This window comes from Echeneis naucrates, chromosome 24, assembly GCF_900963305.1.
Source record: "Echeneis naucrates chromosome 24, fEcheNa1.1, whole genome shotgun sequence".
In the NCBI taxonomy this organism is placed as follows: Eukaryota; Metazoa; Chordata; class Actinopteri; order Carangiformes; family Echeneidae; genus Echeneis; species Echeneis naucrates.
The window spans coordinates 6,418,042-6,432,957 of record NC_042534.1 but is presented as its reverse complement, the minus strand read 5'-3'; the positions used below and the strand labels follow the sequence as shown (position 1 = coordinate 6,432,957).

At 45.3% G+C, this 14,916-nt stretch overlaps 2 protein-coding genes across 2 annotated transcripts; both read left to right on the top strand.

Moving 5' to 3' along the window:
• The first annotated feature begins 8 nt into the window (after window positions 1-8).
• prdm1c (PR domain containing 1c, with ZNF domain) lies at window positions 9-8,724 on the top strand. Its single transcript, XM_029496368.1, has 7 exons — window positions 9-230; window positions 2,034-2,291; window positions 3,591-3,710; window positions 4,701-4,953; window positions 6,258-7,288; window positions 7,409-7,537; window positions 7,738-8,724. Exons 1-7 carry the CDS (start codon window positions 204-206, stop codon window positions 8,293-8,295), a joined length of 2,376 nt encoding a protein of 791 aa, XP_029352228.1. The 5' UTR covers window positions 9-203; the 3' UTR covers window positions 8,296-8,724.
• Window positions 8,725-9,232: 508 nt separating this feature from the next.
• Window positions 9,233-14,470, top strand: xkr5a (XK related 5a). The gene is made up of 7 exons (XM_029496737.1): window positions 9,233-9,440; window positions 10,497-10,680; window positions 10,976-11,160; window positions 11,288-11,500; window positions 11,704-11,873; window positions 11,988-12,099; window positions 12,657-14,470. The coding sequence occupies exons 1-7, from the start codon at window positions 9,308-9,310 to the stop codon at window positions 13,601-13,603; spliced, it is 1,944 nt and encodes a 647-aa protein (XP_029352597.1). The 5' UTR covers window positions 9,233-9,307; the 3' UTR covers window positions 13,604-14,470.
• The last annotated feature ends 446 nt before the right edge of the window (window positions 14,471-14,916 follow it).

The window sequence follows — 14,916 nt, the reverse complement described above, 5'->3', positions numbered from 1 at the left end:
CACACACACACACACACACCCTCCTCCCATGCAAGACGCAAGAGAAAGAGTCACACACTCGAGGGTTCAGTTGCGCAGTCAGTGACAAGCAGGTACACAGGATACTGAGGTTGGGTGAGAGGCTGAGAGACAGAGAGGGCAGCAAACAACTGGTCGCTCACAGACGCTCCAGTTTTTCAAGGAGGGCACAGACAGCCTGCCTTATGTGTGGCTCCTCTCAAGGCTTCACAGTAAGTATGCAAAATCCTTTCAAAAACCATTTCATGGATAGTGATACAGAGTCATATAGAACAAGTGTTAATTATTCTGGACCATTTATCATTATTTAAGAGGATAAACTGGGTTTAGGTGAATTTAATTTCTGGTTATGAATTTCTTTACCGCACTTACAGTGTCCCGTGAAGGGTCATGTCACATTGAGGCTAAACGGTGCTTTCTAGAGTCATCCTGTTACATGTTGTCCTGCAAGCCACAGCTGTGCATCTTTGACTCATGTCTTGATTTTCAGAATATATTTTCTGCTGTGTCACTTGCTTCGATACTTTCAGAGTGAGTTACGGTGCTTTAGACAGTCATTCCGAGTCAGCTGTGGTTAAAAGAAAAAGAAAAGAAGAAAGAAATAGGGTGAAACGTTCATAAATTTAATGTCTTTGCACTGCCACTTGCATTTCTTTTCTTTTTTTCCCTCCAAAGAATAAATTGGCGTATTTGATTGTGGCACATCAGACGTTATTGCACAAATGGTATGTCTGATTACTGTGCAGCTTTTACAGGATTTATGGTTTTTATGTTTAGTCACTCTTCAGGAGGAAACATAAGTCACATGAGTGCTCACCAAATATTACAAAGCACAGGACTTATCTAGTGCTATCTCATAGACAAACTGATGAACCTTAAAAGGAAGAAGTTCTCAGACTGCATATCTCCAGAGCATTGTCTTTTAATCAGACTTCTTCCATCATTCTCTCTTTCACGATGCTACCACGCCACCCTATCAGTAAGACCACTGATTTTGTCAGAAATCAGTTACCCCATCAAGAACTTTACTGAGAGGGAGAGGTGTGGGAGGCGGTTAGAAACAGACAGAGAAAGAAAAGACACTTCAGACCTGGCTGAGAGCCAGATCTCAGTCGGCCAGAGGAAGTCTGCTCAATTCACTGGGAGCACTGGTTTCCTTGTGAAAGTGGTCCTTCTCTGGGGCAGACATGCACAGGGTCCTCCCTTATAGTCCAGGGGTTTGTGATTTGTAAAGTCAGAGGATGTCTGGGACAGTGGGGTCAGTGGGGCAGCGAGCACGAAGGTCCCGCTTTGAAGTTTGTTTGTCCGGTAGCAGCAATTCATGAGAAAATTACATTCTACGCCGCCTCTCCTCCTCCTTCACATCCTCAACTTGTTGCTGCTCCTCTGTGTCACACATCACTCTCATGGATCTAATTTTAGCTCTATTCAAAGCTTGACTTCCCCTGATACTTGAGCTGTTGTTTGTATTGTCTGGGATTTTTCCCTTACATTTTGACATAAAAAGGGGCTGCAGTGTCAGTTTAGTGCTGCCCAGAGCATAAGGTGGACCCGCTAAACACTTTGTGCATGACGCCAAATATATTGTAGCTGGCAGAGGTGGTCTAAGAGATGGAGCTAAAACTACAGCTTGCTGATTTGAATTAGAAACTGAACAACCAGGAATAACACTTGTATTTATACCCTCATTATCCATCCTAGGTTTCCGCTGTCCAAAATCTGAAGTAGGAACTCCCAGGTTTCCTATTATTCACTTTCACTAGTACTCACACCTTCCTGTTGTTGTACCTACTGGCTCCGCGTCCTTTTGTCCTTACTACATGCCACACACATTCTTACACAGTTTTATTAAAGTGCATTCACATTATATTCAGGATCGTGCAAGCAGAGCCAATATACATTCAATATGAGGCTGACGAAAACAGGTGTCTTAACGTAATTAACATTTATGCACGATGGAAGGATGGATATTTGATGAAAAATTTCTCTACCTTATATTTCTATCTTGTCTGCAGGCCCCCTCCTCTCACTGCACCACAGCCATGTTAACCTCAGAAAGGTCACCGCAAGGCACAGGGGTCCTCACTGCCACTATGACAGACATGCACGACGTAGACATGACATCATGGAGCGAGGCAGACTTTGAGGAGAAGTGCACTTACATTGTGAAAGACCAACCTCTGGACCAAGAGTCTGAAAATCCCAGGGGCACGCGAGCTGAGCGATCCTTACCCAGAAATCTGGCCCTGAAACACTGCCACAACTCAGCAGAGGTACGTTCTCTCTTAGTGTAGAAAGTGGATTTGTACGTGGATGCTTTTGAATGGAAGCAAAATGATCAAATCGTCATATATCTCTAAACAAAATGGTATGTATGTAATCATGCGCTGTAGGTGTTTTATGTTTTGTGTTGCTGTTGGCTCTTTGCGTCACTACAGCTTCCTTCCATGCGTTCATCCATCCTCCGGCGGGAAGTACTTGACATGTTGTTGTCTAATTTCAGCCTTTCCTCTCTGCGGTGTATGTGTTGAGGCAAAGGCAGGAACAATAGCAGCAAGCTGCTTGAGGTCTTTGTGATTAGTAGCTACTTCAAATTTCCAAGCCCTTTGTCCCAAACACCCAATTACACCATAAAGTAAAACTAAGGTGCTGGGAGTCCACCATATGGACGACACCAGGAGAGAGCCCTGTGTGGTAAATGTGATAAAAGAGTGTGTGAAATCTTTATGCTATTGCCGATGCAAGATTAAGTCTGGGTTATTTGTGCAGAAAAAAAAGGTGGCTATTGGACAAAATCAAAGGAAGTGCAACAGAATACCAGCATTCATTACTTCTTGACCAAACGTCTGTCTAGAGTGTGGTTAACACCAAAGAACAGAGCACGTTCTATGATCTGACATGAGAGACCTGAGCTAAAGTCAATATGAGACGAAGAAGCAGATTAAACTGTATGAAGTGGCGGATCCATCTACATACGCTACACAAGTGTCGCTCTAAGATGAAAGAGAGACTGCATTAGCATAGCTTTAGGGGGTGTTGAACACAGAGCTCAAGGTGCAGTTGATGGTTTGGGGTGTGCCCATGACACCTTATCTTCTCCTCCCCACCCTGGAGGCTTCAGACGCAGGGGTGAGTTTCACACCTGCAGGTAGCAGAACAAGAGTAGTAGTGAAATTTTAATACGGTTGAGAAACTAGAGATAACTCCATTGATTGGCTTATGAAATATTCAGCACAGGAAGGTTGGAACACACTCGGTCACGACCCGGCAAAACTTTCATTTTCTCGGCGGAAGTTTTGCTCTGACAAGAAGCAGGAACTAATTGCTTGAGTCCTCATTTCCAGTCATTCTGAAGCACAATTTTCCAGTGAATGAACCTGATGGATTTTGTTAATTTGCCAAGAAACAGGTTATGGGATGACGCGTCAGATAAGCAGGGCTGTGTTCCTCAGAATCTCATCCTTCTAATTCTGTTTTTCAACTCATCGTGCATCTGGCTCTGTTTGCACAGAGCTCCAATTTGTGACCTACTCTGTCATTTTTGATGATTCCACACGCTCCTTGTCCAACAGGTGCTTGGAGTGACCAGTAAGGAGCAGATTCCTAAGGGGACACGCTTTGGCCCTATGGTGGGAGAAAGCTACACTAAGGAAATATTGATGACAGGCGCTAACAGGAAGTACTTCTGGAGGGTAAGTGGCTTCATGTGAGTCTCTGGATTCATGTTCAAGCACATAAAATTTGTTTCCCTCTAAAAACGGTTCACATCCTGTATCTCTGTCTAAGAGGGGCTGCTGTGGCTGTGTTGTGAACTGCTGTGGTCAGTATCTAACATGAGAGCATGATTCTATCTCCCGATGCTTGAGTACCTTTAAATGTCAAGTGATTGAATGGTTTTTACGATGCATGCAATGTTTGCCAGCTCTGTGCATGTCTGACTGAGGTCACAAACACAGCTGTTTGGTTTCAGTGACGCAGCGGTTCTCCTCTATCTCCGCTTCTCTCGGCAGTGGTATCACTGCCAGTAAACACACCATACATGTCCGCACTTCCAGACTCACAAACTCTCACACTGACTAAGCAAGGAAGTGGCTTTGAGCCTGAGAACTGTTATGTTACAAATCAGCAGCATCAGGGCATCTTCCATTACACACACACGCACACAGGCGCCTGTGTAATTCTACAGTTTAGAGTCAGCAACCTTGAAATCATGCAACTCTAACCAAAACTTGCCACAGCCATAATACAGACAATGTGTTAACATTACAGCCATGACTCAAGAGACAACGCACCTTCAAAGAGTAGAAAGTATAAAGAGCAGTTCTGTGAACCGAAGAGGAGGGTGGGATAGCTCTTCAAATGAGCTGAGTTGCTTTTTAAAAGGTCAGCAATCAGTCAAATACAGAGATGTGTGAGAGAAGTCGGGGGCGTGATGGACACCCAATACTACAATCCAGTCATATAGAGAAATTCGTGTTGAATGTTGCTTTCGTTACACTAGATGACTTGTGCACCAGCAGCAATCTCAGCTGAAAGATCACACAGCACTTACCATAAAGGCATCAGAAAGCCTCTGACATCATGATTTCACATTCAGGGCTGTGTCACCAATTTAGATTTTTCACCATGAAGCCATCTCAAATTAGTCCTCATCCCTCTCATTCCTCTCTCAACAACTAAAGGTCTTCGCTGATGGACGCTTAGACCACATCCTGGACGGTTTGAATGAGGAGCGCAGCAACTGGATGCGCTACGTCAACCCGGCCTGTTCTGTGGAGGAACAGAATCTGGTTGCTTGCCAGAGCGGTTTGGACATCTACTTCTACACCATCAAACCACTACAAGTCGGCCAGGAGCTGCTGGTGTGGTACTGCCCTGAGTTTGCCCAGCGCTGTAACTACCCTCCACTGGCCAAACTGGCTATTGACAGCGCTGGTAAGTGCCTATTTAGAAGTAGGATCTTTGTCAGAAGGTGTAAAGACTGAGTGTTTCTGTAGATAACAGAAACTATTACTAAGCCCACACTTTGAGACAGATCTGGTGTGTATTGTCGCCACAGAGTAAGGCAAAGTGCCAACCGACTGACAGGGCCTTTGTGTGGGTGTTTAAGAACTTACTTATCCACACCCATAGTCCCTTTTGTCAAAACTGAGCACAAAGGAAGAGAGTAGAGTCCTGAAAGCAGAGAGGACCTGTCTCCAGGTGTGTAGCCACAGTGCCAGAGTAAGATGAGACCAATTTCAGGACTTTAGGCAATGTTTCAGTTTCCCTTTTTAACCCCTCATAGAAACACAGCTGGCAGTTCATTCACAAACTAACACTTGGCATGCATTCACCCCCAACCCCCCCGCAAACACACACACACACACACACACACACGCTCAAGAGGCTGTGTGAGGTGCTGACAGCATTCTGGCACAAGTCTCCCTTATTTATTTGGCTCTTAAGGTGGAAGAGAGGTAGGAAACGCTCCAGTGACTACTTGAACTTCCTGACAAGGCAAGTTGCTGACAGATTGATAACTCACTGAGTGGCAGCTATTTGTTTGCAGAGAGCTGAACCTCTCAGGAGTGGGGGGGTGGTGGTGGTTGGGGGCTGGGATGTCAACAGTGGGGAGAGCCCAGTAGATAAAGGGCTCCTCTCTGTGTTTATGCGATTTAATATTAATTGTGTTGGAAAGGAGGTCAGATGTTCTTGGATACTCATTTTACTTCCTCTATTTATGACTCGTAAGGGTTGATTTTTTCCATTAAATCATTTTTCAAACTATGCCAGAGGGAAATCTTTTGTTCATCAGTCACTTTTAAAGGTGAAGTTGTTTCTCATCTTATGTGTATCTAGTTTTGCCTGACTGAAAGTACACTTACGACTGGCAGCTCTCGAATGCACCAACTCCTCCTCCTCTGTGCTATCTATATCCTGATCAGGTGCCTATTGTTTCACTTATGGTGTCCCATTTCATTGTGTGCCAGGAAGAAGTCTGGCAGACAGGCACAAGCACCTGATAAAACACCCACACACATTATCTAATCTTTCAAGCATAAAGCAACAGGTTGGACCACACTAGGAAAGTGAAAATGGATTGCGAGTTCAACAAGAGACATGTGGGCCTGATCACATCAGTGTTGTGTCGTGGGTGTATTTATCAAGTTGTTTGATGACGATACTGTGATGTCTGCTGTATATCTCAATATGAATCTACCTGTTTCTGACGTGGTTTTTAAAACTTTATGTCACAGAGCAGAGTCAAGCTCAGGAGAAGACAACAGCGAAACGAGGACACAGCGTCTCAGAAATCCTCCGGGACGAGCCACCCAGATCCCGGACTGCCTGCCCCAAAACTCTGGACAGACCTTTGTCTCAGACCAATCTCTCCGCAGCTTTTCCTTTGTGTTCTCGTGTTGTCTATCCAATCCATCCCTCCCCAGGCTCCATCCACGGGAGCAAATATGCACCATTGCCACCTCTGCCATCTTGCAGTCCTCCAGCTGCCAAAATGCCACCTCTGAGTTGTCCTGCTTCCTCTATTTTGCACTTCAACTTTCAGCATAGTCAAGGCCCCATTACAGCCAAACCTTACCAAGAGCCCTCTGTGCCTGATCAACTTCACCCTGCTCTCAGGCGCAATCCATATTATCTGCCCCACTACCCCCTTGGCCTTAATAGCATTCTATCTCATTCATACTCTTTCTACAGCGATCGACTGAAACCTCATGTAGCAATCTCATCTCATTTACTGCCTTTTGATGGCTATTCACAACTACTCCATCCTCTCGTCAACACACACAACAAAGACATGACACTTGCACTATCCAGGACCAAACAAGACCTCACTCTGTCACCAAGCAGTGAACACGAGGAAAACAAAGACCTCACATCGAGCAGGACCAACTACCTCAGGAACCCCTCAGATGACCTCAAAGATTTCAAACACTCCAGTCGCAGCAACATCCACGTGGACCTCACCGTACCTGCCACATCTAGTGGCTCTTCCGTGGCCACCTCACTCCGTGTCGCATTGCCCTCCCTAGCACCTGGAGGATGCTCGCCACCGGTGGGCATGGGTGCATCTTCAGACCGCATCCCTTCAAGACCCACCTCTGCCACTCAGAGCAACAACAAGGTGGCAATGGACCTCAGGAAAACTAAACAAGGAGGGCAGATCATTGGCTACAAAACTCTGTCTTACCCCCTCACCAGACAGAATGGAAAGATCCGATATGAGTGCAACGTCTGCGGGAAGGTCTTTGGGCAGCTGTCCAACCTCAAGGTTAATTTGTTTTCATCAAATTAAAGCACAAGTATGTTTTTGGGTTTGTTTTTTTTTTGTTTTTTTTTTTTAGCTGATCAAAATCAACATAAATACTCATGTCTGCCACGGCGTCCTCAGGTTCATCTGCGAGTACACAGCGGAGAGCGTCCCTTCAGGTGCCAAACCTGCAACAAGAACTTCACTCAGCTGGCCCACCTGCAGAAACACTACGTGGTTCACACAGGGGAGAAACCATATGAATGCAAGGTATGGCTCCAGCTGCTAAGGGGGTAGTTTAACAATTTGGGAAACACACGTTTCCCTGCCGGGTGATAGATATTTTATTCTTTGTTGATATATTATCCTCCAAGTTTGCTTTTGACGCAGTTTTTCATTTGACCATGGCTGAGACAACAAAGTCTAAAAGTTCTCTTAAAAATATTTACCTTGTTTTTGTTTTCGCACAGGTTTGCAATAAACGATTCAGCAGCACTAGTAACCTGAAAACTCACCAGAGGATACACTCAGGTGAGCGGCCTTACCAGTGCAAGCTTTGCCCAGCACGTTTTACTCAGTTTGTTCACCTGAAGCTGCACAAACGCCTCCACACTGGTGAACGGCCCCATCGGTGTCCCCGCTGCCCTTGTGCCTATCTCCACTACTGCAGCCTCCAGGTGCACCTCCAGGGCTTCTGTCCTCTCTCCCCCTCCGCCTCCCAAACAAACTCACCAGAGGAGCTACATCGTGTTAACTCTGAGATTGAGAGGTTTGACATGAGCGAGGCGGCAGAGCAGCTTGAGGCCATGGCTGCAGAGGCCGAGATGGACAAGGGGAATGTTATTGACCTTCTACATAAGATGGGAACTCGCACCTCGGGCCTTCAGGATGGCACTGGAGGGGAGACTACGATAAGCACCTGCAAATCACCAAAGGAGTGCTCTGATCTGCAATTAAATCAAGGCAGTCCTCTACCTCTGCATCCAACCAGCATCAAGATGGAGTCAAGCTGCATGTCAGAGTCCTAAGACAGCCCTGCTAATCCAGCCATATAATCCTTACAGGTCAAATCAGCAGCTGTCTCTTACTGCCCTATTTGAAGTAAAGCCTTATCTCCATCATGGGTTGCCTAGCCTATACTCTACAGAGACCATAGTCTGTGAAGAATCAAAACTTTACCAGCATGGCCTGTGAACTGTGACTTGATCAATTTAATGTATAATCTTTTTTAATTTATTCTGTTACTAATATAAATCTAAAATTTAAAAACACACAAATTTGTGACATTTTCTGTAATTTGCTTTTTTTTAAATCTCAATAGCATCTTCATTAAACAACTAAACATGTGATTTACACATAAACTAAGATTTTCCTTTTTGTTTTTTTGTGGCCTCAATGTGCGAAGCCTGAATCGCTGTCTTTGTGCCTGTCTTTGTGTTTACCAATTAAAGTGATGACTGCTGTTCTGGCAGAGGAATGAAGTGTAAGTGAGCAGTGAGCTGAGGGGATCACACAGAGGAAACTTCAGATGTTTGTGCAGGGCGTGTAGACCGGGCTAGACACAGCACAAAAATTTCCATAACTGAGGTCCTGCAAGAGAATAAACTGATAGTGACTTTCTGTGCACTGATCCTCACATTACAACTCCAAAGGGTATCAGGTGGCTCAGTGTTAGGAGGGCGTCCACTGATGAGGCAACTTACAGCACATGAAACATGCAAGACACGCTCTCAGGATCTCAGGATGCCTGACAGCTGCTCTGGAGCCGATCCCAAATGCAGGTCTGACCCGGACCTCCGGCCAGATCGGCATCTAGAGGAGATATCTGACACATAGAGTTTAATGGGGCGGAGGGGTGGCCCAGGTGGAGAGAGAGAGAGAGAGAGAGAGAGCTCGATGCCCCTTTAAAAAGCGCGCAGTGACGTCAGAGGGATTTGACGGAGGGCAGGCCGGCAGAAGAAAGGAGCGGATGAACCGGGGGTGAGGGAAGATGCCCCGGCTCGTGTCACCGGGCCGTTCGCTCTCCCTCCGCTCTGCGCCATGATGGACGCCGTCGGGGCGGTCGCCCGCAGGATGCCGTCGGCGGCTCGGCGCAGCGGCTGCTGGATCGCCTGGTGCCAAGCGGCGCTGCTCGGCGCGTCGGCGCTGGTTATCGTGGCCGAACGGAGCGCTCGTAAGTGGGCGCAAAATTCCCAGCGCCGGGGCTCCCCGGGCTGCTGGAGCTTTCTCTCAATGTAGCTACGAGCCGATGACAAAATCTCATGCAGGGATATTTATTATTATTATCATTTTGTTCTGTGGGGCTCTTTTGTTGGCTACAGTGAATTGAAAAATGCTGTTGCTCAGCCATGATGCTTTGTGCTGGAGGTCCTCAAAGAGCAGCCGGAGCTCAGGTTAGACACAACTGAACCGGGGACGGTGTTATCAGCCTTTACTGGGAATTAGGAAACCAAGAAAAAAACATAAGAATGCAAAGGTTAGCCAAGCAGGATTGGCCAAACTGGGGCCCCAGGACCTCCAGGGCCACAAAAATGTAATTTAACATTTAACCATTAATACAAACCATCCATCAACCAGTAAAGGCCTGTCCTCTATATACGGAAGAATAGAATGAGCTTTATATTTATATTTATTTATATATATTTATATTTATTTATATTTACAATTGAATTGCACTTTAAGCCCCCCAAAACCGGAAATATTATTATTAAATTAAAAATTATTATAATATTAACAACGTTAACAACGCACCTTGCAGCACAGACTGATGATTCCCTGACTAAGCAGATCAATGGGGCAAGGGCACCCTACAGGAGAGACAAGGCGACTGGATCTGTGTCGTGTTTGACTTTGACTTTTAGCAGATATGCTGTACGATTTCCAGCAGATGGGAAAAGAGAAGCCGTAGTGCTGCACCAGAGTTTTTGGTGATATGATCAGTATAATGATGCACTTTCTGGACTAGTGTTCTGCAATACGTCTCTTATCGCTCTGCTTTCTTGGTCACTTTAATAGAACAGCTCCCTCGTAAATTAAAGAACAGTCCACTGGAGCAAGGCGTGTGTGCTCTATAATTTCTCAAGGACTCTGCTGCTTGTCTCTGCAGCTCTCAAGAGATCTTGACACGTATGCTGAGCTTTATGTACTGTTTCCAAAACTGCATGACTTCATGATTAATAAGACTATTTCTGTCTGTCCTCTATTGTGTATACGTGTGCACGTGTATTAGTCATCTACTGTATAGGGTTTTACCTCTGGAATGAGGAGACGCAGTGGGCGGGCCTCACTCTCGGCCTCTTTCTACCGGGGACGGCAGTTCAGCTGCTCAGTGTGAAATGGTACTATGACGACGGCGATGACAGGCGATGCTACCTGTCTGTAATACACATACTGCACTTGGGCATCTTCAAGAGGTGAGTTCTTTCATACTCAAGGTTATCGACAAAATATAACTTGAATCACAGATGTAGCAACTTCAGGGTGTATTGCAGTTTTGTCCTAGAAACAATTATTAATCAAACAATCAAACAATCAATAAAAGCTGTTTTGTGTCCTGAGCTCTAAGAACAATTAGTGTCATACTTCAGTCTCAGCTGCACAGAAAAAGCACCTTCATACTGCATCATGCCGTCACTGGAGCCTTCACCTGGAGGTTACTTATCACTCGGCATGTCTTTGGCGTCTGTTTCTGGCCCCCTCTCATGGCAGGTTATGGGATTGTATGAGGTCTGTGTTGCGCATGCAGGACTCGGTGGCTGAGCTCGGAGCAGCTGTCATGCAGCAGGCAGATGTTGCTGCCCTTTGGCTGATGGAGGCCCTTATCCTCACATTGCCCCAGAGCCTGCTGCAGGCGTATGTTGTGGTGTCCACCGACGTTGGCATCATGTCGCCAGGTAAACCTTCATTCGCTTTTCTTGACTTAAGTGATGTTTTTGGTGTATAATTTGTACAATTTCATAATGGGAATTTGTGATTTTCATTTTTTTTTAACTCACTATCTCCCTCTATTTTTGACTACAGTGGCTTATTGCTGCGGCCTGTGTGTGCTGTCTATTTCCTGGGCCCTGGTGCTGTACAGCAGAGCCTGCTGTCTGATCCGACCGGGCCACCTGGCCATGCCTCCAGCAGCCTTGCTGTGCCAGCTGGTGTGGAGGGCAGGCATGCTGGGTGCCAGGGTGACTTGCCTCATGTTCTTTGCCAGGGTCTTTAACTGGTGGGTCTGTGGAGTAGCAGGTAAGCAGCCACCAACACTTTCACCTGACACCATTTGAAAAGAGAAACAAGGCAAATGAGTGATGTAATCACCCTCAGCATGATTCAGCGTGTCCTCTCGATCAAATTTCTCAGTTGCTTCCCTGCATCAGCCTGATATACTGTATTTTAGATCCTCCGTTGCACTTGTGTACCTTCAAGTCTATTTTTATGTTGACCTCCAGGTTTCCACTGGCTCACAGCCTCTTTCTGGCTGGTATCACAGCAGCCCGACATCTGCACTGGCCCATGGTGTTGGCGTGCCTTTAACGGCATCATGGGGCTTGTCCATGTCTTCCTCTTCCTCAATGTCAAAGATGGACCCTCACGTTTCCGCATGGGCAGCTTTTATGCAGTATGACATACCTTCAAAACTACTGTTCCTCTTTTTTTTTTTTTTTTTTTGCCATAGACATACACATGTAAAACTGTCTGTAGATGACTGATAGTGTGTCCCTGTCTCTCTCAGTTCATGCTCATTGAGAATGCCACTCTGTTGCTGGCCGCCTCCGACTTCCTTAGCGAAGCATCATGGGACAGCATGACCCTCCCCACTACTGTCCTGTGTAGCTTTCTCCTCGGTGAGTCTCTATCTTTTTTTGACACATCCTTCATTTTAGGAAGGATTGGTTTCAGATTTGATAGTCATTGCTTGCAATCAGACGAGCATAGAAATGGTTTCTGTGGTATGTGAGTAATATTATCTAAATGGTGACTCAAATAGGTTGAAAGTAATTATAAGTAGAAGAACACAACTATCTTTATCATATTACAAATAGCGAGACCTTTAAGAGATTCTTATTAATTAAAGAATAGCAATAGTACAAACTGAATTGGTAATGTGTAGTTTTACTGTCCAAGTTATTCATAATAAGGATAAAGTCATAAAAACGGCATTAAACCAGGTGACAGTGGGAACTAGAGAGAGCAAAGAAAGGAGTGAAACGAGAAGGTCAAATTCTGGTTTGCATATCTAGTTTCTGTATTTGTATGTGAAGTCCATACCCAAAACCAGAATTTCATTTACGGGAAGCCAGTAATCTCTCCTGCAGCCATCTATTGTCATGTGAACTATTGCTCGTAATTGACATAGTGGAATTTATTAACATCGTCTATTTCCTGATCCTTTGTTTACCAGGTTCTACCTCCCTTGTACTGTACTACCGGTTCCTCCATCCCAAGTCAACAGAGATCTCCCAAGGCACAAACCACAACCACATGGGAAGCACATGTATAGAGCAGGGGGAGTCGTCTTTCTCTCTCGGAGACAAGAGCCTGCCAGCTCACTCCTTTCAAAACCATGGCAGTTTCTCCCTCTCAGGTGTGGCTGGCACTCTGCTGGAGCACCCAGGAATCTGCGGAGGCCGGCCTAACACCTCCTGTCCTTGCTATCACCACCATTGGCTTTTAATCCGTTTAGCGCTTAAAACAGGAGACCTGGGTAAGATCAACAGAGCCTACGGTGCTGGCGGAGCAGCAGCGATACTGGATATGGATGAGTACAACCTAGAGTTTAAGAGTAATGATGGCATCACCATCACAGCAGGAGCCAGTGGTGAGGCTGTCTCCACCTCTGAGTCTCAGGGGAAAGGCCTGGCTCCACTCTCTGACTGTAAAGATGAGTTCCAGAGTGTGAGCGAACCCTCGTCGACTGAACGACCTGAAGAAGAGGATGACAGTCTGGAGATGGAGAGCCCGCTGGAGTCACCCACATCAGATTTCAAACGCAGCTCACCAGAGGGCAAGTCTATGTTTGGAGACAGCCCGGAGCCATATTTCTGCCCCACAGAGTCTAGTTCAACGCTGTATTACAGCGCTGACCCTCAGTCTCCCAGCAGCGCCAGTAACCCCCGCTTGGACAGGGACACAGGGGGTCTGGAACAAGGGGTTCGCCTCAACTCCATCCCAAGTGATCCAGTTCTTCACAGAGACGTCCGTGGGCTCATGGGCTGGGTCGGACCACGTTGCACTTCCACTCCTAAATTGGACTCTGGAGTGCTGGACTCTCCAGCCAGTGTCCCTCATCTCACAGGTCCAAGGAGGCAGCTCATAATGTCCCAAAGAGATGAGGACGATAGCTTCTAGCTTTCTCGTGACACAATCAGGGAAAGAGTAACAGCAACTTATCCAACATCAGAGGAGTACCACCAGCTTTTTGAAAGGCTGCTTTTTCATCTTCCTAGTGTTGTAGGATGAAATTCAACCTTGTATGCCTATATATGTAGTACACTGTGGGCATAGTATATGCAAAAACATAAAATAAAATTGGGGAGAATGCTAAGCTAGCCTGCACTCTACTCAAATCATAAGCTATTTTTTAAAAAGCATTGCTGTGCCCACACACAATGGTGAAGCCTTCAGCAGAAGATTATCAAATTCATGATGTGTGGCGGTCAGACACACCTCCTGCCTGACGTTACACAAACTTTTTTTTCCGTTCTCTTGGCAACAGGTAAAGTCAAGGCTCATACTGTGCAACAAAATGACCACTGGTCATTGTAATAACATTTAAGGAAGTAGCCATGAGTTATATCAACAAACATCATTACGAACTCAGACAGCTGACAATTTCTGTATTACATGCTGATACTGCTGCCGACCAGTTGTCAGCATTTAAGTGAATAAAGAAGTTAATCTTAGATTAAAAGGGGGCAGGAGTATCTGGCCTTGTATTATTAACCATCTCAGTGTAAGCCAGAGCTTTGTTGGCTTCTTAAAAGCACAAGTATCATCTATATGATGTATTTATTGCTGTGAATTTTTTGTTATTCCTAAAAAAAATAAAAAATAAAATATCAGAGTCCCCTCAGAGAATTCTAAATTGTATTTTTTGTATAAATGTGTTGACTGACATTGCTTTGAGCAGGGCTAGTATGTCAACCTGGCAAAACTGTGTTTGATGTTTTATTTACATGTTGACCATGTATTTGCTGAAATGTCTTTGGATTTTAAATTATGTTTGGAAGACAAAAAAAATGTATGTCTCAGGCAGTGTCTTTAAACATCTATTGTGTAACAAACTGTAAAAAAAAAAAAAAAAAAAAAGCTTTCAAGGTACTTGTAGTGACTTTTTTATGTGCTCTCATTCACTATTTCTAGGGGACAAATGCATTTTTCCCCTCCCAAGTGTTCAGTCAGAGGGATGAAGTGATGCTGAGGTTTTTCTCTTGCAGCCGTGTGACTGCCTATTATAAAATTTTCAACTGTGAAGTGCAAGGCCACAGGTGGCTTAAAATAAGCAATAAACAGCCCACATGCTAGGGCGACTGTGATACAGTTTCTTTGTACTCATTTAACATTTGAAGTGTGCTTTTATATTTATGCCTCAGTAAACATTTTAAAGCAGGTTTTTTTTCACTTTGATCGCCGGGGTGGAAGTGGTCACGGTGGATTGAGCA

Excerpts from the sequence above, each read along its gene's own strand:
- xkr5a (XM_029496737.1), top strand. The coding sequence starts at position 9,308 with ATGATGGACGCCGTCGGGGCGGTCGCCCGCAGGATGCCGTCGGCGGCT. Across the intron at positions 9,441-10,496 it reads CGTGGCCGAACGGAGCGCTC|TCATCTACTGTATAGGGTTT; the intron begins GTAAGTGGGCGC and ends CACGTGTATTAG. Across the intron at positions 11,501-11,703 it reads GTGGGTCTGTGGAGTAGCAG|GTTTCCACTGGCTCACAGCC; the intron begins GTAAGCAGCCAC and ends GTTGACCTCCAG.
- prdm1c (XM_029496368.1), top strand. The coding sequence starts at position 204 with ATGTGTGGCTCCTCTCAAGGCTTCACA. Across the intron at positions 231-2,033 it reads GCTCCTCTCAAGGCTTCACA|GCCCCCTCCTCTCACTGCAC; the intron begins GTAAGTATGCAA and ends TCTTGTCTGCAG. Across the intron at positions 2,292-3,590 it reads ACTGCCACAACTCAGCAGAG|GTGCTTGGAGTGACCAGTAA; the intron begins GTACGTTCTCTC and ends CTTGTCCAACAG.